The sequence below is a fragment of the Haliotis cracherodii genome, unplaced genomic scaffold (assembly GCF_022045235.1).
Source record: "Haliotis cracherodii isolate W230 unplaced genomic scaffold, xgHalCrac1.p SCAF_19, whole genome shotgun sequence".
NCBI classification, from domain to species: domain Eukaryota; kingdom Metazoa; phylum Mollusca; class Gastropoda; order Lepetellida; family Haliotidae; genus Haliotis; species Haliotis cracherodii.
In genome coordinates, this window is record NW_027266274.1 from 1,998,735 (window position 1) to 2,021,746 (window position 23,012).

A 23,012-nucleotide genomic window follows, 5' to 3' on the forward strand; every position below is an offset into this window, starting at 1 on the left:
GACACACTATGTATTGAATGTGATATACTGTATATTGGACATGACACACTATGTATACTATGGTATACTGAATACTGCATGTGAGATACAGAATGTGTCTCCTCCAGCAGGGACTGTGTTTACTCACCAGTCACATCTCACACCTACAGGTCACAAATACTGTCATGAGATCTGATGATGGGCTTTTAGGAAATATAACATCATGAACCTCATTTGTAGATTTCAAGGAGTAATAAACTCATGCACAAACTATTAAGATTCATTTGCTGATGTAGTGATGAGAACTGACTCAACATAAGTTTGTTTAATATCATGTTACAATGACTTCCATTCTTCCCATTAAGTCACAGTCATGAACATGTGTTGGTAACAGCTCTCTTTTTCAGCATTAATGACTGAAAAACAAAACTTTTTAGCCTATGCTTTAAATATGTTCATCTTGTCACATTGTTTAAAGTGACAGTAATATTGAGTAGACATGGGAGCAACTTTACCTTTGACATATACTGATCAGTGAGGTGGTGACATCTTGACTGTGCTTGATGAAAGATGCGAGTTCCACAGCCTCTCTCTGGAGCTCTTTTCTCTTGTGGTTCATAATTGGCTCTGTGTACCCATCAATTATCAGTTGATTCTTCATTGCTACCTACAAGTTTAAACAGACTACACATAAAGCTATTCACCAATATGTCTCGATAGAACTGGAAGTTTTGGAAGTTGTTTAATCTGCCTGATTTAGGTGTAACTGTGAGGTGAAGTCTGTTCTCTGGTGTGTGTGTGCAATGACAATTCTCTCCTTGGTTGAGGCTGACAGATATGCTGGATGCGTTGTTTGTGAGTGTACAATGAATGCTCGTTCCACCCATGACAAACAGGTCTGGTTGTTGTGAAATATAGTGATAGCTGAATAGACAGATTTTTTACTCATGCACCAATTGTCTTTAAATGTAATATCCAGTTATGTATGACTGTTTAATAATCTCATCCCAACTTTGACTGGAGTAGGTCCAATAGTTTTTCAGATATTGTAGTAAACGTCGGTACTTTAAATTAACTTCCAGAGTATACAGGGGGCATATGGGTGGCCCAGTCGTCTAAGGCGCCGCGATTCACTGTGCAGAGTTGCGTCCCTTGGGCACGCCAGAAACCTATAATTGTGGGTTCGAATCCCGGTTCACCCCAATTATGTTTCTAGGTTTGTCAGCACCATACCCGTGCTCGTGGGTTTCACCGAAGTGGTAAACGTCTGAGACCTGCATCACTTCGGGCTTTCCTCCCACATTAAGCTGACACGCCGTGATATGACTGGAATACTGTTAAAAGCGGTGTTAAACCCAACTCACTCACTCACTCACTCACTCCAGAGTATACATGTGGTTGATGTGAATTATCCCAGTGGCAGAAGCTGAGAGATTTGCTGGGTGTGATGTTTGTGAGTGTATGTGAGTTTGTGTGTGTGTGGTTGATGTGAATTATCCCAGTGGCAGAAGCTGAGAGATTTGCTGGGTGTGATGTTTGTGAGTGTATGTGAGTTTGTGTGTGTGTGGTTGATGTGAATTATCCCAGTGGCAGAAGCTGAGAGATTTGCTGGGTGTGATGTTTGTGAGTGTATGTGAGTTTGTGTGTGTGTGGTTGATGTGAATTATCCCAGTGGCAGAAGCTGAGAGATTTGCTGGGTGTGATGTTTGTGAGTGTATGTGAGTTTGTGTGTGTGTGGTTGATGTGAATTATCCCAGTGGCAGAAGCTGAGAGATTTGCTGGGTGTGTTTTTGAGAGACACACACAGAGAGACACAGAGAGAGAGAGAGAGAGAAAGATATGTCACTTACCTCAGTGGTAGAGACTGACAGGTCTGCTGGTTGGAAGTGGTGAATGTATGTATTGGGTGCTCCTTGCTCCTGACACATTGTTTTGACAAAATGGGATATATCCACATGAGGGCTTACTTGGCGACAGATCTTTAGTAGATCATCATATCTTCTATGTTGTTCTTTGGCCTGCAACAAATCCACTTTGTGTTATGTTGAGCAAGTTTTCAAGACACCTGAATGGATTGAAGTTACCGGTAATTTACTCCACAGTAGTGTGCACTACTTACCTTGGTGAGTAGCAAGAGGGCATGACTTTCTATGGCTACATTGATAGTGTTACTGGTGTCAATGAAAATTTCCTCTAGTTCCTGTAACAGACAAACATGTATTGTTTTAACATACCACACTACACTGAAGAATAGGAAGGAATTCAAGTATGAATGAGGACATTAATATATACAAGGTACAAAAAGAAACTGTGCATGTGACAATATGAGATGTAGAAATCCGATCCGCTAAAGCATCTGGGATTTAAACACATGTTATGGTCCTAACAATCCTACAGACCACTGACTCATGCATTTAGCAGTATTGCATATGACCTACAAAACCATTTCATGTTCCCCAAAATCATTGAAAACCTGTCAGTGCTATAATTATAGGGGGTCCATTTCAATGTTGTAGAAAGACCTAGTTCTGATTCGTGACATGTTGCCACGGCTGTCTGAAACTGAATGCCACAAAGACACTTCCACTGTCACAGAAACACCATAGCTGCATTCATTCATATGAAGACATCAACAACAGAAACACGTCAGAGATGACCCACGTTGCAACCTTTGGATAGTGCTCACTCATCTGATGCAAAAGATTGTGACAACAGCTCACACAGGACGATCCATTCAAACACCATCAGAAATCGCCTTCATGCACATGGACTGCTTTAACATCAACCCACCACATGTCCACCAGGCACCAACAGGTTCAGCTATGTACAGTGGTGCAGAAATCTGTTTTGGTGTAGAAACATCTTGTTTACAGATCAGTCCAGATTTCATTAATCCACTCTTTGGATGTCAGCTGTGTTTCGATGTAAAGGAGAATGTTATGCCTAGACCTGTGTGATTGAGTGAAATCGTTTTGGTGGTGGCTTTGTAAGGGTGTGAGGAGGGACCACTGCATGTAACTATACCCCACTTGTTGCAGCAATGGACATTTTTTGTACAGAGACTAAATTGTGCGACCAGTAGTCATACCATTTTTTGAATGTCAAGTGCCTGGTGTTGTTTTGTGTCAGGACAATGTTTCATCTGATCTCACTCTGATAGAACATGTATAGGATGAAACAGAGTAACGGCTTCAAAATAAAAGATTTGGCAGAGGCACTCACGAGGATATGAAATTCAGTTTCACAGGCCTTCAATGCCAATCTCCAGGGGACTATGTGACACTGACGTCAGGTTTTTGTCAGAAGTTGTTAGAGTATTACATCATTTATTTATATGATGTAACAACTTCATTGTTACTCTCTTTTTGGTTGGCTTAAAATCTTGGATCACCTTCAGAATACAGTACCAGAACCTGTCATGAGGACCATCTCTGTCGTAGGTCACATGTCTCAAAGACAAGCAGCCAGTTTTTGTGAGAATCAGTCTGATGCAAACTTGCAACCTTCAGATTGTTAGTCCGACAGCTAATTGACTGAGCTGCCTCCACACTGTGAAACTAATTCATGCCTATGATGTTACGGAACTGAACGAAAAGGGTCGAATAGGTGACGGACACTTACGAGTGATCCCGATGCCATGTGGCACACTCGTCCCATTCCGTACTCTACAAGATACCGAATGGTAAGGAGAGAGCCGATTTGGCACGAACTGAAAACGGCTCTTGGCGTCAGACATCTAACTCGCGGATACACATGAATGACATTTTATAATTTATCGGGTGGTTTTTGTGACAGTAAAGGGTAATAGGGAACACTGTAAGGATAATGTGGATACATGTAAGGAACGAGGGAAGCATAAGCATGGCTAGTGACGACACAAGGGTGAGTTCGCTTTGGAATCAGTACTGAATAAATGTAGTGTGTGAAAGTGGATTGTGTGAATGTTCCAGGACAGTTTCCAGTAGCCAAAACATTTGACACTAAACCATTTCATCCTTTCTTCTCAACGGTTTTGTGTGAAGGACTTTAGGAGCCACTATTGAATTCTATAATTGCCACTAAACTCAACTCTCAACATCGATGCGCGTATTCAATGACATTGTGTGTAGAAATGATAGATCACTGGAAGGAGCTTATGCACACTCAATGACCACTAAACACAGATGAACATCTACCTCTTCCAAATATGAAACGGAAGTTATACAAGACACACGATGCCAACACTTCCGGAGTTTCAACACCTGGATGTGAATTTCTATAACTTAGTGCACAATCCCGACATGAATATAACAATGTCAGCATCACATTTCAAGGATTTAGCATCGGTTGTCAGGTACTCCATGGATATCGGGACATATATAAATTGGTTCGTCGCCGGAATCAGACACACCATACCACCATACCATACTACAACCATCCTATGAAGGAATTGCGCCGGAAATGCTGATGACTATTAGGACCGATCAAGTCGGACTAATTCACAGCCTCCTTGACTCCGTCGTTAAGATGCAGGCAGATTTACTATCATCCCAAGTCTGGACTTCCTCACAGTTACCTCGACTACAGTGACAACAGCTCCTATCCCAGATGAGGTCAAGGGCCACATCTAACCAGACCAGGAAGTTTGTGACCTCACAACCAATATCAGCTACCTTAACTTTCAACGGGAAACTGTGCCCAAACAGCCTCCTGAGAAGAAGTTTTTCCCCTCCGGAAAGGATTCCTTTTAACCGAGGTGAAGGTACGACAAGCCACAATCTTCACAGGACTCTTTTCGCCAGCCAAGGGGATATAATCGTCATGGAAGATCAAACGGCAGAATGGAGAGAATATTCTGACTTCCTTACAATCCCTTCCAACGTTATAGACCATTTTGATCTAGTTACGTCTATGGATTGCGTTTTACGCCTACCGTCTTTCCACGTAACGCCGACCCAGGCCCTGTCGGAGGGCGCCTTCTCTTATATGCCGAAAATTGGAAGCAAGTTACGCCCGACGACTGGATTCTAGACGTCGTGGCTCACGGTTACAAGCTACACTATAGGAACCATCCGAGTCTGAACATACACACCGTCAGAATTGGCTGTCAGGAAACTACTAAAGAGGTGAGCCATTCTGGAACTAAAGGAGTCCAACAACACTAAAGGATATTACTCCTATAAGTCCCAAAGAAGAACACAACCGAGATGAGGATGATAATGGATCTAAAGACCCTCAAGAATAGATATCTGGTGCAGCCTCCAAAATTCAAGATTTAATCCATACGGAAGTCGCAATATTCTTGATCAAACTTATGACTTACCTAGGTTTCCTGGTCAACCCAGCCAAGTCAGAGATCACTCCAGTCCAAGACATTATATACATCGGAGCAACATTCCAGCTAGACAGGGGATATCTATGTCCACCAGAGGATCGATTCGACAAGACTATAAAGACTATAAATCAATCTCAAGTCAACCCAGCAAGTGGCTGAGGTGGTAGATGTTTCTGCAAGGAAACTTGACATTTCTAGAGGTTATGACCTTCAGAGGAAGACTGAGGCTACGTCCTCTACAGACATGGGTCAACTTTATACTATCGAAAGGGCCTAGAAATCCAGTCTCAGTTACCTCCCACTTTGGTACATGACCTCCAGTGGTGTGATGTGATGAGTGGGATCCGGCAGACTTATTCGATGCCAGAACATCATCTATTCACAGACACATCAGATTTGTGATGAGAAGTCCATATGGACGATCTCACAGTTCATAGAACACAGAGGAGAAAAACCTTCATATCAACTGTAGGGAAATAAAGGCCATATATACTGAACCACAAAAGAAACATCACAATGGATAGATATATGAGAAACCTTATTTGTCCAAACACTGTAAACATACTTTGAGACATGTTAAAAAGAAGAAACTTGGCAAAACTGATAATCAAGGTTGAAATTAAAGTGTCAAATGTTCTTAAAGTGAAACAAAACCCTAGCCTCTGAGAAAATGGCATCACATGTCTGTATCTCGTGTGTCTGCCATGTGCATTGATGACTGCTGTGCTGTGCAATGTCATTTAGACGTCTTTGAATCTCATCCCACATGGGCTAAGTGGGATTTAAGTCGGGACTGAGGGCAGGCCACTGCATGGTTCTGATGCCATTCTGCTGGAGGAAGTCTCTTGTTGCTCTCGCAGTGTGGGCACAGGCGTTATCATGCTGAAAATCGTTATTGTGGCGACGTGCCAAATGAGGTATGGCGTGTGGTCTCAAGACTTGTACAAAGTTGCTGTGATACCATTGCCTGTCCCTGGACCGATGTTCTGGAAGACTGTGCAAGACCAACTCCACCCAATACCATGATGCTCGAACCACCCCACAAGTCTCTTTCAACAACACAAGCATCCGAATGACGAATGAAGATGCTGTCACACAATCTGATGATCCTGAAGTCAGGTGGTGACCCCTGGTCTGCAACTACGTGGTCGGTCATCTGTAGTGTTGGTGGTCTGGTAACGTTGCTGTAGCCTGTATCTGGTCCTTACGTGGACTCGAAATGCATTGGCTACTTGCCGGGCGGCTTGTCCAGCTTGCAATCATCCAAAGGCTTGGTGTCGCTGATTTCTTGTAAATCTTAGCATGTGGTAGCAATTCAATAACGAATGAATGTCATGTTATCCATGACAATGACACTGACGTTGTTTAAAATGCGCAATAGCTGAAGTTCCAACCAGTCTATGAACACATCACCTCCTATAATTTCCTTATGAAAATCACCAGTTTTCTTTTTCGCCTCAAAAACTAGCACACATCCATCAATTAGCCCCATATCATGGGCTGCAGCGTGCAAAACAATGACACAATTACCTTTACCTGATGGTCAATGGGTGCTTTGCCATCTGCCGATAGCCACATGTAGTCAGTGGAATGAATCATTAGGGTAAATTATCTTGATGCACTGACTGTGATAGATATGAATGGTTCGGAGATAATGTGACCTCATAGACAGGATGGAATATTTTTCCCTGAAAAGTGCTCGGTCATCGCCACGAGCAGTGTATCAAAATCCCATCTCTTGGAGGGCAATAGTTCGTGCAGTTAACATTAATTGTATCTTCAGTTCCTCCCAAATTCTACTACTAGTAAGGGTTACCTTGTGCTCATAAAGCTTGTACACTATACGCCTAATCACCCTGTATCAAAGCTGTCTAATATCCTTTTTACGTCCCAGTTTTATTTGTGAAACCACCCTTATATTTATCATATACTTGATGGTATGAATTGAAAACCATATAGCTTGGGCAGTTCGGTAATTCACCCTATCTAAATTAATAAATATTTTCCCTCTACCTCTCTAAAGTGTAAAGAACTTGTATACATTTCCAACTACAGACTCCATATCGTGTCCCATGGTTATGGCTGTGCAAGTATGATGTAACATGCAACATGGGAGCAATGTCAACAAAACAAACGCAGCATTATTTTGTCATTGTAGAAGATGCATATCTAGAATTTTCTCAAAATGATTTTTGTGTGTGGATTAGATCTTTATGAAGACTGCATTATTATCATTGTAATGGAGTCACGTGCGCATATTTCTATAGTCCGTTTCAGACTGCCATCATTGGACATCATGTAAACTTCCTGTTTTCGTATGAAGTTGTCCCTTGTAGTCTTGTCAATGGGACTCCTTGTGACTGAAATACTTCAAACCACAGGTAGTTACTCGGTATTTCAAAAACAACAATCTGTGAAAAAATACCTCCTTTTTTTAAGAGGCAAAAAGCAGTTTTCTAGCATTTCCGGCTGAAAAATCTGTCTAATAATTGAAATATTAAAAATGTGATCTGATTATTGTGTGGTATAAATGTTGAATGCAAATGACCAAAACAAAACAAATACGCCACCCAAATATCTATGTCATTTCCGGATTGAACTAAAAGAATTTTGTTGCTTATATATTGATCAACAAAAGTTCCTGTGACATTGAATAAGATTAAATGGAAGTTATGTTTTTTACCAAATCTGAAACAATTTCGGTTTGCAACAGATAAAAGACTCCTGTAAGTGTTCAAATGGTTTAATTTGCCATACTGACCTCAGAAATGTGTGATTTCATAAAAAACATGAACATGCCAAAATGACAATTTCCAAATCAATAGTGTGTGTGTCCACCTCTGGTTGCGATGCAAGCAACACATCTTCGTCTCGTGGAATGGACCAGGCTTCGCACAAAGTCCTGTGGGAAATCTGTCCATATCTGCTGGAGCATGTTTCGAAGATCTTGGACTGTCAGTGTAACACGTGGTTGACGTCGAAGGCACCGATCCATCTCATCCCACATGTGCTCGATTGGTGAGAGATCAAGGGAGCCAGCCGTTCAGGGAATGACATTCACGTTGTTTTGTTGAAGAGAATCCTGAGCAAGTTGAGGCCAGGCATTGTCATGTTGAAAGGTAATGCCTGGGCCATGACGCTGCAAAAACGGTAGAACAACAGGGCCGATGATCTCGTCGTGGTAGCGATGTCCATTGAGATTTCCCTCTACCACTATCAAACAGGTCCTCCGTCTTGCTGTAATCCCACCCCATACCATAACGCTGCCGCCCCCGAACCGATCTTCTTCCATGACACAATGATTGACGTAATGTTCACCTCGACGTCGGTACACTTGCATCTGTCCATCGCTGTAGCTGAGGTGAAAAGGACACTCGTCAGTGAATAGAACTTGTCCCCACTGCTTGGCCGTCAAGCGTATACGCTGTCTGCACCACTGTAGACGTGCTTGATGGTGGTTTCCTGTCAAAATGGGACGACTGGCAAGTCTTCTGGTGACAATCTTCTTGCAGTCACTGTTGCTGGCTGGAATTGATTAGGTAGGTGTGTTGTTTGAATCCAGTTATCTTGTCGATTTAGGTTACGGCGTGGCCTGCCACTTCCAGGGTGGTCTCTGACTGCATTCGTCTGTTGCCAACGTTGCCATAAACACCAAATGGTGTTTCTGTGGACGTTAAATTGTCTTGCAACATCGATCCTACTTCAAGCATACCAATGACTCACCGACGCTCATTTTCGGACAGGTGTGGCATTTCGCTAGAATTAGGGGACTTTCAAGGGTCGTCTTATACACAGGGTTGAATAATTTTGATGTTTTTTTCCCCAACACAAAGACATTACTGTGAGCACATAACACCGGAAATACCCTGTCAAAAAATCTGTACCCAAACTAATCATGTAACTACATTGTCTGGTTTTAAAAAGTGTTCATTGTACATCTGGACTTATGTTTCTAATCTATTTTATCAATTTTATTCAATATTTCATTCAATATTATTCAGATTCATTTTGGCGAAATTGTGTCTGAAGTGATCGGTTGATCGCACAACGCACAGCAACCACGGTCACATTACCATTATTGACACCTTGAAACAAACTTTAGTGGATAGAGAATGGATATATGTCATAAATGCCATACATTGACTCTTTGAAATTCATATTTGTTGTGGGAATAAATTGTTCCTGATAAAAAAAAGTTTCGGATACAATTCTTCGATCATTGTGTCAAAATTCCTTAAAGTTACGTTATTGGGTACTTTTTGACCGAATCACTGGTAGATTCCGAGAAAACATGTGAACAGCTCATGTCTATTTCCAGGTTAGTTTAAAAGACAATTATATAACTGCAATCTTTATCTCTGTATGTAAAACAATGCCTAGCAAAACAGGAAATACAATTTAATTGGTAAAGCATCATGTCTAGTGATGTTTTATCTCAAATTTTAAATTTGTATTGACCAAGTTTAATTGTCATGATCTGTTTGTTTCCCTGAATTTTTGTTGAAAGGATACAATGTCATTTTCTTCTGCGGAAGACATAAAGGTTTTTGTTGCAAATGTAGTGATTGTGTATGCACTGGTGATGTGCTTATTCCGATTTACTTTATAGACAGGGTGAATTAGCATCAATTTTGAATCCTTGTACATGGGGGGTTGCCTTATAGGTGGGGTCGCTTTATAGACTGCGATATATGGTATGTATTTTAAAGTTTTTCCCCAGTACAGTACAGTGTAGAGTTCACCAATTAGTTGTGTCATATTTTGTGAGACATTCACCAATTACTTGTCTTATGTGCCCCTTATTTCCTATTGTCTTGCCCATCACATGCTAGGGTGAATTTGTATCCATAACAATAGGTGCTGGACAAGTAGGAAGACCCCTAATAAATCACCAGACTGGGAACCAGCTGATCATAGAAATTATGCAGCGAGTCAAACACCAGTAACATGTTTTAACCCCCACCAAATGGATTCCCCTCAGTAGAAGAATTTTCTGTTTGGTGGATGATTTGGCCTGTCGTTTTTTATCTTATTTACATTATATCCATTTTTCAAATTAAAATTTGGTCAACCATTTGTGATTAGTATCTCCTAAAGTATTAAATTCTACATTGACTTTACTTGCCCTTTAAATAGGACACTATTGTGTAATGTTTGTTTATTATTTGATGTCTGTAACCTCGTGAGGTGAGGTGAGGTGAAATGGGGTTTAATGTCGCGTTAAAGATTATTGCATTTATATGGCGGTGTGTGTGTGTGTGGCTTCATGTACTAGTCTGGACTAATGCTGATTTTATAGTGCCCACCGAGATTCCATGTCGTCGTTTAACATGAATACCCCACTCTGACACAGTATACTTATGTAACTAATAAATCAATATCATATTTATGTATCGTTACTGTTACATTTACCAAATCTGTTGTGCTTCTGTTCTCCGGGAAGTACACACCTCACTACAATTTGACCACAAATGCATCGAATGCGTCACATGTACACATGATCATGTGCTTTGCTATTTAAGCACAACCCTAAATAAGTTCCGCCCACATGCTTAAACATGATCGATTCAATTTATTATGATAAAAAAACAGTAAATTTATTCTCTTAATGAGATATGGAGCCATTTGTGGTATCTAAGGTTTGTCATTCAAGTTGATACAAAGTTTGACAGTCTTTGCTGATCTTGTTTACATACGATTCTCAAAAAGCTTCCCTCACACTCGGTTGTGTTTACATTGTCAGTTACTGTTCGAAACTGAAACACCGCCACCTAGCGGGTTATTTATAGTCAGGGTGGGGCTTTAAGTCTCAGCTTCATTGAGCCAGGAGTTTCTGGGGCAAATATCTTTGAATATGGCACTCAGCCAAGTCATGACATGTGCTCACTTGACTGTTAGTCAGGTGAACTAAACATCTGGGAGCATTATGTTGGGAACTTTCAAGACTGTAGCATTTACTAAGGTTTCTGTAAACATTTTGCAACATGCTGCACCACAGCGATAACATACCTCCAATACTTGTGGAATTACTTCATGGAACTTGTCAACAATTTTGTTGGAAGCCCTCAGTTGAAGGACGTAGTCATTGTGAGCATTGTACATTTCTTTCTTGGCTGCTTCTCTCCCTTGCGCACTGGTACAGCCACTGAATGTCTCGTATGTGTCGTAGTAGCCACGCTCCGCCTGGAACACAAAGGGCAGCAACTTTACATTAAAGTTGTGTTCAACATAATGTTCACAAAATATATGGCTTTAAAATTATAAATGACTGATGTTCAGAGCGGTACAACTCATTTTGATGTTCATCAATTTTTTATGTGACCATATTTCAGTAAAAGCCTGGCTGAGTTACTTCACATTCATAGGCAGAGTGGTACAAGTCTCCCTGCGTATCAGTCACAGGATACTGCCACTATACAATCCCTCCTGATTACAAATGCTGAAATACCAGCAATAGACTTTTGACTTTTTGACAGCACTTTGGCAAACTCACATATCACACAAAAAGTGTATGCCAGTGTTAGCCAGGAGATATATTACCCTCTGACAGGTATATCAATTCATTCTCAAATGTTAATACACCTGATCTACATTCAAATTGGCCAAAAACAGTGCCACCAGACCACAGTGCCCAAAACACTGCCTTCTTCACCCCCTGCATCTGAAATACAGCCCACTTTGGCATGGTTATTGTCTGTGGCCAGCTATATATGTCAGGCAAGTAATTATAACCTGGCGACCCAACCTTCCACCCAACTGACATACCAGATAGATATGACCGGAGTGCACGTATAAGGCAGAAGATTTGTTAAATTTGCTTGTCTGTTACCATTGGATAGTTTCTTGTATGAGGATGGTGGGTCATTCAAAACTGCAACAGATGATGCTAGACAAGCCATATCTACACCTGTAAAACACCTGGCACTGCATCCACTCAGTGTAGGAGACTGGAGATCAGCTTTCCATGGTTTCATTTGAAAGTGCATCCTAAAGCACCCTTACCAAGTCCATTGTCTTCGGAGGAGGTAGTTAGGAGGGCAGCATGCAGATTTGGGGCAAGGCATGGTCAGTTTATGATTACCATTTTCGTCATAAGATGGCAAGAACCCCAACAAGACCCTAGGGTATCATCATTGGTGATCTCAGGTTGAAATTTATGACACCAGCTAAGTTGGGTCTATCTCAGTGGGGTCAAAGTATATGTTTTGTCACATTATAACATTATCTTTCATGGCCAGGACATTAGCACCCACCACAATGTTAAACCTAATTCGGAGTATTTTTTCATTCACCAACTTTGTGGACTTCAGAACTTCTTGCAGAGATTTGTAGTTCGTGTAACATGTCATTTGAAATATTCTTGGAGAAGTCACAAAGTCAAAGTCTCCATGGCCACTGTTTCTCCCGCCTGTGTGCTACTCCAGCATGAAGGAGATACTCTGCTATCTTCTCCTGCAAGGAATAATATAAATCCTCCTTGAGTGACCCCATTTGCTCCAATAAAGTTTCTGTCTGATGTTTCACTCCTCGTCCCTGAAGCTTCACCAAGAGTTGTGGAAAACACCTGACGCATGAACCCTCCCATGACGCAAGCAAATTGGGAATGTCACTGATTTATGAATGTGTTGCTTGTGTTTGGATAACCACAAACTATTTCGGACGATGTGGAATTGACTTGTGGGGATTGAATGGAGTGCTCTGAAACTTGTGTGTTTTGTGTTAATTTTCAACGTCAGGGTGTGTTATACGTGGAGTTTGTCATGTGTGCTGTATTACTTTGCTTAGCTGGTGTTTCTTGTCACCTGAGATGGGCCTGCTTCATTTCTGCGCCCCGTCATTTCTTGTGTGTCGCCACTTCTCGGCCCAGAATGCACGGAGAAGGTCGGCCAACCCAGAAACCGGAATAGTAAATCGGTCTACAGATATTTTCTCGTTTCCAGTGACCAGTAGGTAAAACAGGTAGGTAAGTCTTTTTTTGTTTTTTAATTCAAGTTTCTTTCCTTAACTCTTTATGTTTTATGGTTTCTCAAAATCTTGGATTTTTTTCCCGATACAATAGTGAATCGGGTTTTAGTTTGGGATTGATCAGGAGCATTCGCTTTGATCTATGTCAGCAGCCACATCTGACAGGGTACAACATTGTTTTCATTCGCATATTGTCTTGGTGCTAGATTGCTGTCATTTCCGAAAACAAGGCATCAATGTAAATATCACTCAATAAATCAATTTCGTTCACCTCAGTAATTTTACAAAATTCCTTTTCTTCACTTGCGTTATTAGCATTGATAGATAGCCATTCCATATCCAAATCACTGTAAGGACAATCCATTTTGTTTCATCTAGCAGCTAGATAACATTAAACACCAGAACCAAAGCATTTATTTTTATGCAGGTTGTGTATAATTTTGAGCACAGGGCAGGACCAAAAGTAATTCCAAACAAGGTAGACCAACCACCAAGAATGTTGTGGATAACCCTTTACTAGAGCTGGTAGATGGCACCACAATGGTGACGCCAATATGCACATTGCCTGATTTTCAGTGGGGGCCCATCTATCCATCCTGCAGATCTTCAGCAGGTGGATGCTACAGATAGCCTTAACTCTTGTCTGCGCAGGGTCCAGTAGAGAGAGTGGTTAGCTGGTCTGTTCAGGGTCCAGTAGAGAGAGTGGTTAGCTGGTCTGTTCAGGGTTCAATAGAGAGAGTGGTTAGCTGGTCTGTTCAGGGTCCAGAACAGAGAGTGGTTAGCTGGTCTGTTCAGGGTTCAGTACAGAGAGTGGTTAGCTGGTCACTCTTGGGTTCAGTAGAGAGGGTGGTTAGCTGGTCTGTTCAGGGTTCAGTAGAGAGAGTGGTTAGCTGGTCACTCTTGGGTTCAGTAGAGAGGGTGGTTAGCTGGTCTGTTCAGGGTTCAGTAGAGAAAGTGGTTAGCTGGTCTGTTCAGGGTCCAGTACAGAGAGTGGTTAGCTGGTCACTCTTGGGTTCAGTAGAGAGGGTGGTTAGCTGATCTGTTCAGGGTTCAATAGAGAGAGAGTGGTTAGCTGGACTGTTCAGGGTTCAGTAGAGAGAGTTGTTAGCTGGTCTGTTCAGGGTTCAGTAGAGAGTGTGGTTAGCTGGTCTGATCAAGATCCAGTAGAGAAATTGGTTAGCTGGTCTGCTCAGGGTTCAGTAGAAAGAGCGTTAGCTGGTCTGCTCAGGGTCCAAACTGCACTATTCTAACACTGTGGGAGTTATCTCCCTTTATGTATGGTGCCTGCCTTGTCCATCCAAAACTTGATCTTGGCTATCATTCATTTGATGTTTATTTCAACGGTGATTTATGTCTCATCAGTAATCTGCCAACTATACAAATTCAATACATTCCTATCAAAACTACAGTTTTGTCAATAATATTTTACAAATAAGTCTAAATCTCCAAGATATCTCTTTGGACAATGCAAACAACAGCTGATAAAGCTGACAATCATATGTCAATGTATAATCTATATGTATTTCATTATTTGTTCTAGTTCAATCTACTGTATATATAACATGAAGTCCTTCTATAATTTCAGGGATAACATAAAGGAGACACAGTTTCAATGTTTAAATGATAAGGACCATAACTTGTCATTCTACACAACAAATTCAAATAAATAAAAGTAAATAAATAAAGTAAATGACTTTTGCATCGTAGTGTACCTAAGCAAATTTGTTAGCAAAAATATATAATCAGTGTGACCTTACACACTGACAATAAGATGTATCTGTAACAAAAGGTTTTGTACTTTAAAAATGTCGAAAATGATTTCAAGTTTCCAAATGAAGATGTGTGGAGACTCTTTCACATGGACAGACAAGGGGGATAATACCGGATAATGACCAAAAATAGGGGACAATAATGTATAATGATAAAAACTAGAAATGCAAGGCCAATGTGTGTGACGTCGCTATCAGAGCTCAAGGCAGAGTGAAGAGCAGTAAAATCTCCACCCTTGCATCAGCAGCAGCAGCTTCTGCAAGTTCACCATAATCATGTGAAAACATAGGATCAACTTTCTTTCAGAAATAGAACTGACAGTCCTTGAACCTGTAAGATATATTTATGTTGTATTTTTAACACAGTATTAAAGATCAGTGTTTGAAATTACTGCCTGCCCGACCTTCCGGGACAGGCAATTTTTATCAGGGACTGGTACGTTTTCATTGTTCATCCATCAGGTAGGTCTTTTTTCTTGGCATCCAAATGTTATAACCAAAAAATATAGATATTGAAAAACATATGTGTTACAGAATTACATTTATGGTTCAAATAATTTTAAATATCTGTTGTAACGGCTGCAACTAAAATAACACAATATTGGAATATATTATTCCTGATAAAATAATAATTTCAGATACAATTTCTTGTGACCATTTGATCGAATTATTTTTTAGTTATATCATTGGGTAGTTTTTACCTGAATCACCGAAAGATTGGGAGAAAACCAAGCCCCCCACAGCGATAGCTCATTTGTCTTTATTCTATACCAGAGCCCATATAATAATATAAATATTAAATTGTCTCTGACTATACCGAGTAACGAAGGTGTCATGCTCTGGGAAGGAGCTTGGGAGAAAACGCTTGTAAGCTGAATGCTATTTACAGCTTAGTTTACAAAAAAATACACATGGTAATCTTAATCTCTGCATAAACAATGCCTTGGAGAGCGGGAAATACAATTTTAATGGTAAATCATCATATCTAGTGATGTTTTATCTCAATTTTAAAGATAAGTTATACGTATTCATTCACATGAATTCACTGAAGGGTTATGATTAAGATTTTGCCGACTCTGAGGTTTTGATTGAGAATGTAAGCCCAAGGCAGAGGGATATTGGGGAAGGCCGAAGGCCAGCCAGAGGAGGAGGTAATTATCAAACGTATATAATTAAACATTCCTTGTGTTCGTTGAAATTCCTGCATTCTGATTGGCTGAATTGGTCACGTGTTATTGCATTCATTTCCCAATGAATGTAAACAATTCAGCCACGCGCACCGAAGCGGACTACTTTTATTACTACGAAATGTTGGGGAATCCTAATATTACAGTCGAGGGAATTCCCTCGAATTCTGCTCAGGTGTATCGCCATTAGAGAAATTCATGCATATTCCTTGTCCATACAACCCTTTGAGACTGAAGGCCGAGAAGGAATGAAACAGCAAACGTGCAGGCTCCCTCGCCTTTTTTTGTCCCGCTCGCCTCAGTTCCACAACTTTTATGTCTTCGGATTTCATTTCTAACTAGCATTTTACATTTTACAAACTGGGTCTTCCTGTTCTCAGGGAGCTAATGTTTGAATCTGGCGGTAACTGACTATGTCATTTGAAACAGCTACCTTTTCCTGGACATACTAGTATTTGTTCCGGCTCGTTTACAGTCTGACTGTTGCAGATATTCTCGCCTCTTGCCTTGATTGACAGGTCCTATAACTTTGCTTTGATCCTACTTTCCGTTGATTGGCTACTGACTTTGTGGGCCTGTCAAGTTATGTGCATAAATTAAACAATGGAATGTTTATCAATCTCGTCATTTTTGTCTGCTTTGATATAAACAACTGTTTTTGGTTAAACTACATGTTTTCGTTGTCAAATTTAATTATAAGCATTGATTATGTATTTCTTTTGGTTTATTGAGGTATGAATCGAAAAACCGATGTGCATACTTTTGTAAGAATCCACTACATTTCCTTCCAAATGTCTGGGTTTTTCTGGTCTATGAATACATTCGCAGTTTATCAACATGTTAAAGAACCTTCTCACACCAAAGTGTTACGTCACAACAGGTTTATAAAGATATATGTGGCCCAAATTACAGTCCTTGTACTGATGAATGTCCAGCATTTGTTACACTGGAATGTCTTGAGTGAGGCAAGAGCTCCATTCTTGCCTTCCAGGAATAAGAAACTGGCAGAAATGTCTGTGTTTTCCGCACAAGTTGATAGATGCAAGTCATGTTATAGAAGGGAGGCCTCAAATCGTCTTCGTCCTGCACTTCTTATAGGTACAGCCCGCCTTGTTGAGGCTACTACCTTGAATATTGTGGATGCATCTTGAATAATGTAGCAATTTTCTTGAAGTGATGACAACTGTAAACATGTCAAGCTCCTCACAGCAGAGCTCTCTGCACTGGGAAGGCAATAAAGGTATCAAGCATTGGGACTGAGTTTGGAACATAAACAACCAAGGGAGGTCACTCTATGTTACGAGCAGCTGTTGGAATATATTACCACAGGCAAATTGAACACTTGCCACTTCATGAAAGCACCACAATAATCACCAGAAATAAAGCAACAATATTATACTGCCACATAACAAGTTGTTAACTTCTTTGCATTTTGAGCAACTAGCCATCAGAAGAAAAAGACAGACCATTTCTTGAGATGAGATTATCAAAAGTCTGCAAGGTTTTGTGTAAATATGATGACCTGAATTGTTTCCAGTACTATTTTGCACTATGATGTAGTATTTATGTTTGTATTCCTGAAAATGAAAGAAACTATGTTATAAATTGAAGAAAAGAAATGTTTAAGCTTTGAAAACTAAACAACGTCATGATTCAATATTTATCATGAAAGATGAATTCATTGTTTCAAGTGATTTGGTATTTACATATACCATAAATGTATGTGGACAGATGATTATGTATTCAAATAAAGGTCTTTTATTACTGGGATTTAGAAATGGGGTGGATCTGAATGGGATCTCACTATGACACCTGGCATGATGTGGCCAAACAATGATTGTTAACCTCATTGTCACATATGGCCAAATAATGGTTGTTAACCTTAATGTCTCATATGGTCAAACAATGCTTGTTAATCTCAGTGTCACATATGGCCAAATAATGGTTGTTAACCTCAGTGTCTCTTATGATCAAACAATGCTTGTTAACCTTAATGTCTCATATGGTCCAACAATGCTTGTTAACCTCAGTGTCTCTTATGATCAAACAATGCTTGTTAACCTTAATGTCTCATATGGTCAAACAATGCTTGTTAATCTCAGTGTCTCATATGGTCCAACAATGCTTGTTAACCTCTGTGTCTCTTATGATCAAACAATGCTTGTTAACCTTAATGTCTCATATGGTCAAACAATGCTTGTTAACCTCAGTGTCTCATATGGTCAAACAATGCTTGTTAATCTCAGTGTCTCATATGGTCAAACAATGCTTGTTAACCTCAGTGTCTCATATGATGAAATGAACAATGCTTGTTAACCTCAGTGTCCAATATGATGAAATGAACAATGCTTGTTAACCTCAGTGTCTCATATGGTCAAACAATGCTTGTTAACCTCAGTGTCTCATATGGTCCAACAATGCTTGTTAACCTCAGTGTCTCATATGATGAAATGAACAATGCTTGTTAACCTCAGGGTCTCATATGGTCCAAAAATGCTTGTTAACCTCAGTGTCTTATATGATGAAATGAACAATGCTTGTTAACCTCAGTGTCTCATATGGTCAAACAATGCTTGTTAACCTCAGTGTCTCTTATGATGAAATGAACAATGCTTGTTAACCTCAGTGTCTCATATGGTCAAACATGCTTAAAGGGTCACCAGGTCCTGCTGCTACTCGGCTGTTTAACATTGCCTGCTAGGGCTCATCAGCTGCTGCGAGTCGATTTGCTGGCTAATGCAACTGAGAGTGACGAGAGCATGGGCTCCCGTCTGTAAGTATAGTCGAAATAAACTTAGAAACAATATCTATAAGCATTTCTGAACACTGATTGGTTACCCATGAACTATGAAGATTTCGATATTACATGTTAATTAATTTCTTCAACCTTAACAAACAGACAATTAGGATATACCCCTGTGGCCATAGTTTGATAAAAAAATGATATGATGACTGAGATTGATTTGGATCCCATTTCTGTGTTTCATAGCTTGATATTTAATCATGTCAATAGACCCATAATAATAAAAATAAACATTTGATTTATCTGAGGCTGTAAATGAAACCTCATTTTGCCATTGCATATGGTTATTTTATTCTATCGACTATCAGATGTAAACTGATAAAGAAGATAAAGTCATCAATATCCACCGCCTGCCCCCTGCCCTATAAATATGTGCAGAAATCAAACAATGTAAATGTCATATAACTCATTCTGCCATAAAGCTTTGTGAGAACAATTGACATTATGACAAATGACAAAACTGCAAAATTAAACTCTCAATTGAACCTTGATATCTCCAGCAACTGGCACCAAGGGATAAGGTCGACTACCTGCGTCACCAGATTTGTGACATTCTTGCCCAAACCGAGTCACAAACCCCAAACCTCACCAGAGCCGGGAGAAAAGCCATAAAAGAACTAGGAGAGGACAAGACCATCAAGATCGCCCCTTCAGACAAGACCACAGTTATCATGGACACTAGCCACTTCCATGACATTGTCAACACCATTATCATGATATAACATTTATACTAAGTTTTCCTATAATAATTAGAGTGAGTGAGTGAGTATGGTTTTACGCTGCTTTTAGCAATATTCCAGCAATATCACGGCGAGGGCCACCAGAAATGGGCTTCACACATTGTACCCGCGTCTGGAATCGAACCTGGGTCTTCGGCGTGACGAGCGAACGCTTTAACCACTAGGCTACCCGACCGCCCCTATAATAATTAGATCCACATCAAGTGCTTTTATGACTTATCATGGTGTAATATTGATACATCATTTCATATAATTATAGTTTAGCAATATATAAAATATCAGTAGTTTCAGTTATAGCTTTTTTTTTAGAAAGATGCTAGCCTAAGGTAATGGGAGCGCAACTCCTAGACATACTATTCAATGAGACAAGAGAGAGAGAGAGATTTAGGGATTTTACGACCGCTTCAGCTGTCGGCTATTTCGCAGTCGGGGCCAGGCGAGTTTTATGTAATAATATAATATTTGGGGAATAAGGAGGTTATCGGCTGGCCCAAAAAACTTTAAATAAGGGGGTATAAAGAAGAAAGAAATACAGTAAAGGTGGTAGAATGGGATAAGAGAGCTTAGTGACAGTATCATAAGGCTGTGAGAAACCTAGTCTACTGGGAGCACCTAGTGGGAAAGAATAATAATAAGTATGTGATCAGTTAGGCTGATATGCTAATATAATAGTATAACTACTACAAAAGAAAAGAAAACAGTGGTGGGGTGAGAAACCTAGTCTAATAAACGTTGGGCTTACTTGGCTGGGGTGGGGGAGGCAGGTGTCAGGGGTGAGTGGCCGTGAGCGTGAGCGTAAGCGTGTTGGCTTGGCTTAAGTGAACGGCTGGATAAACGAGCATGGTTATATGTGGCTGGATATGGGCAAATTTTTTCGCACGGACGTCGGAGAAGGCAATCTGCGCTAGGAATTTGGATTCCGATCCTAAATTGCAAAAGTAGTGATTTTGTATATGGTGGTTTAGCTGAGATTTGTTGGGATGGTTCTAAAGTTTGTTTATAAGGTTTGTTGATTTAAGGAATTTAGTTATATGGGTATATTTAGAGGGGTTATTAGACGGGTTTAGTTGTTGTTTTTGTACTGGGTGGGGGGGGGGGGGGGGGGGGGGGGGAAGTTGTACAGCTGTATTTGTTGTTTATATTGTGTGCAGTGGTTGAATATGTGATCTAGATTTCAGGTGTATTGCAATGGGAGCAGTTAGGTTGTGGGTGTCTGTTTTGTTTGTGTAATGTTTCGTTGAGGTTGATTTGGCCGCTGAGCATTCTGTTAATAATTTTATCCGTGATGATAGACTTTGTAAAGTTGCGGCATTTGGTAACAGGTTTAGTGAAAAGAGCTTTTATCCATACGGATTTACAATTTTGAATATTAATTTGGAAATTTTGTCTGTGAATGTTTTTTCTGATAATTGATTTGATTTCGGCCTTACTTGTGGTGAAGTTTATGCTAGGTGATGAATGTGTGGTTGCTAATTTTGCTGCTGTGTCTGCGAAGTGGTTGCCTTGTATTCCAACGTGTGCAGGTGCCCATAGTAATGTTATTGTTTTGTTTGTTTCTGTGATGCTATTATGTATATCTATAATATTGTTTATGATGTCTTGACATGATTTTGATGTTTTGTTTTGAATTTGGGATAGGCGACTATGTTTGTCTTAAAAGGCGACTAATGGGATTGATGACTTGGTGGTTGCATGTCATCGATCCCAATTGTGTGGATCGATGCTCATGATATTAATCACTGTTTTGTTTGGTCCAGACTCAATTATTTACAGACCTCCATCATACAGCTAGAATATTGCTGAGTGCGGCGTTAAACAACAAACCCACTAAACCAATCAGTTGTAATTACTTTTGTTTTCATTCATTTGCTGCAGCATTAAATAGAATCATTCTAGTTACTTCATGTTATCATTGGGAAATTCTGCCTTGCAAGACGGACAACAGTGAGTCATGCTTTTCACAAGCCTTTTCGTTTGTAGATGTGTTTATGTAACAGTCCATGCGTCAAATGTGATTTACTTAGGCAACTGATAAAATGCCTAAATATTTCATTCTTTTCACACATTGACTGAAAAATATATCTGATATATATTTTAGACTGACTAAAAATTATGAAGAAGTTCAAAGGGGTTTAAAAACATCACATTAGACTAAATATACTGGGATTAGAAGCCAAAAAGAGTGATGAAATTAAACATAAAAATGTTTGGAATTTGATACCATAATAAAATAAATGGACATATTTTTATATTTGTAAATTCACTAAAATATTGAGGCATTTGATAAATTGACTAACATATACACACACTATGATAAGCAAAGTTCAGGTCAAAATTGCAGAATACCAGGCAAGTGACTTATCCAAACGTCCTAACCATGACAGATGTGACCCCCAAAGATGCCTACATTTTGTTATTAATTCCAAGACAAAACTGTAATTAATTTTTGTTGATGAACAACATGTACCATCAATAAAACGACAAGTGTGCTTATCGTAGGCTCAGCATAGGTCGGGGCCACGGGTGGCCCAGTCGTCTAAGGCGCTGCGATTCACTGTGCAGAGTTGCGTCCCTTGGGCACGCCAGAAACCTATGATTGTGGGTTCGAATCCCGGTTCGCCCTGATTATGTTTCTAGGTTTGTCAGCACCATACCCGTGCTCGTGGGTTTCACCGAAGTGGTAAACGTCTGAGACCTGCATCACTTCGGGCTTTCCTCCCACATTAAGCTGACACGCCGCGATATAACTGGAATACTGTTAAAAGTGGCGTTAAACCCAACTCACTCACTCACTCACTCAGCATAGGTCACAAATCAGTTGAGATTTCAGGGATACCATCCAGGCATCCACGAGGAAAAAACAATGGCAACATCCCGCCTCCGAGAATTGTCAGAGATCAGAGCTTTTTTAAGAACCCCAGAGTCTCATGTGGTCAAACTAACAATATTCAGTAACCTCAGTGGTCAAATTAACAATATTCATTAACGTTGGTGTCTCATGTGGTCAGACTTATAATGCTTAAGAACTTCAGTGTTTCATGTGGTCAAACTAGAAATATTCAGTAATGTCGGTGTCTCGTGTGGTCAACCTAACAATGCTTAAGAACTTTGGTGTCTCATGTAGTAATATTTATCAAAATTTTAGATCAGACAATATTTCATTTTCAAACCTTATTTAAGCATGTATGGTTATCTGAGTGAAACTCCTATTTTTTCTTGTTGGTATGTGAATCAGATTCCATATTAACATCCATA

General features: G+C 40.0%; 1 protein-coding gene across 2 annotated transcripts in view; it reads right to left on the reverse strand.

The window, feature by feature from the left end:
* Positions 1-23,012, reverse strand: part of LOC139466660 (uncharacterized) — a 345,287-nt gene that overhangs the window by 197,281 nt on the left and 124,994 nt on the right. For both annotated transcript variants that reach the window (XM_071248253.1, XM_071248252.1), the window contains exons 6-9: positions 11,303-11,476; positions 2,099-2,179; positions 1,830-1,997; positions 495-646 (exon numbers count right to left, since the gene is read on the reverse strand). In XM_071248253.1, coding sequence (XP_071104354.1) covers positions 495-646; positions 1,830-1,997; positions 2,099-2,179; positions 11,303-11,476 — 575 coding nt within the window. The remainder of the gene's footprint in view (positions 1-494; positions 647-1,829; positions 1,998-2,098; positions 2,180-11,302; positions 11,477-23,012) is intronic.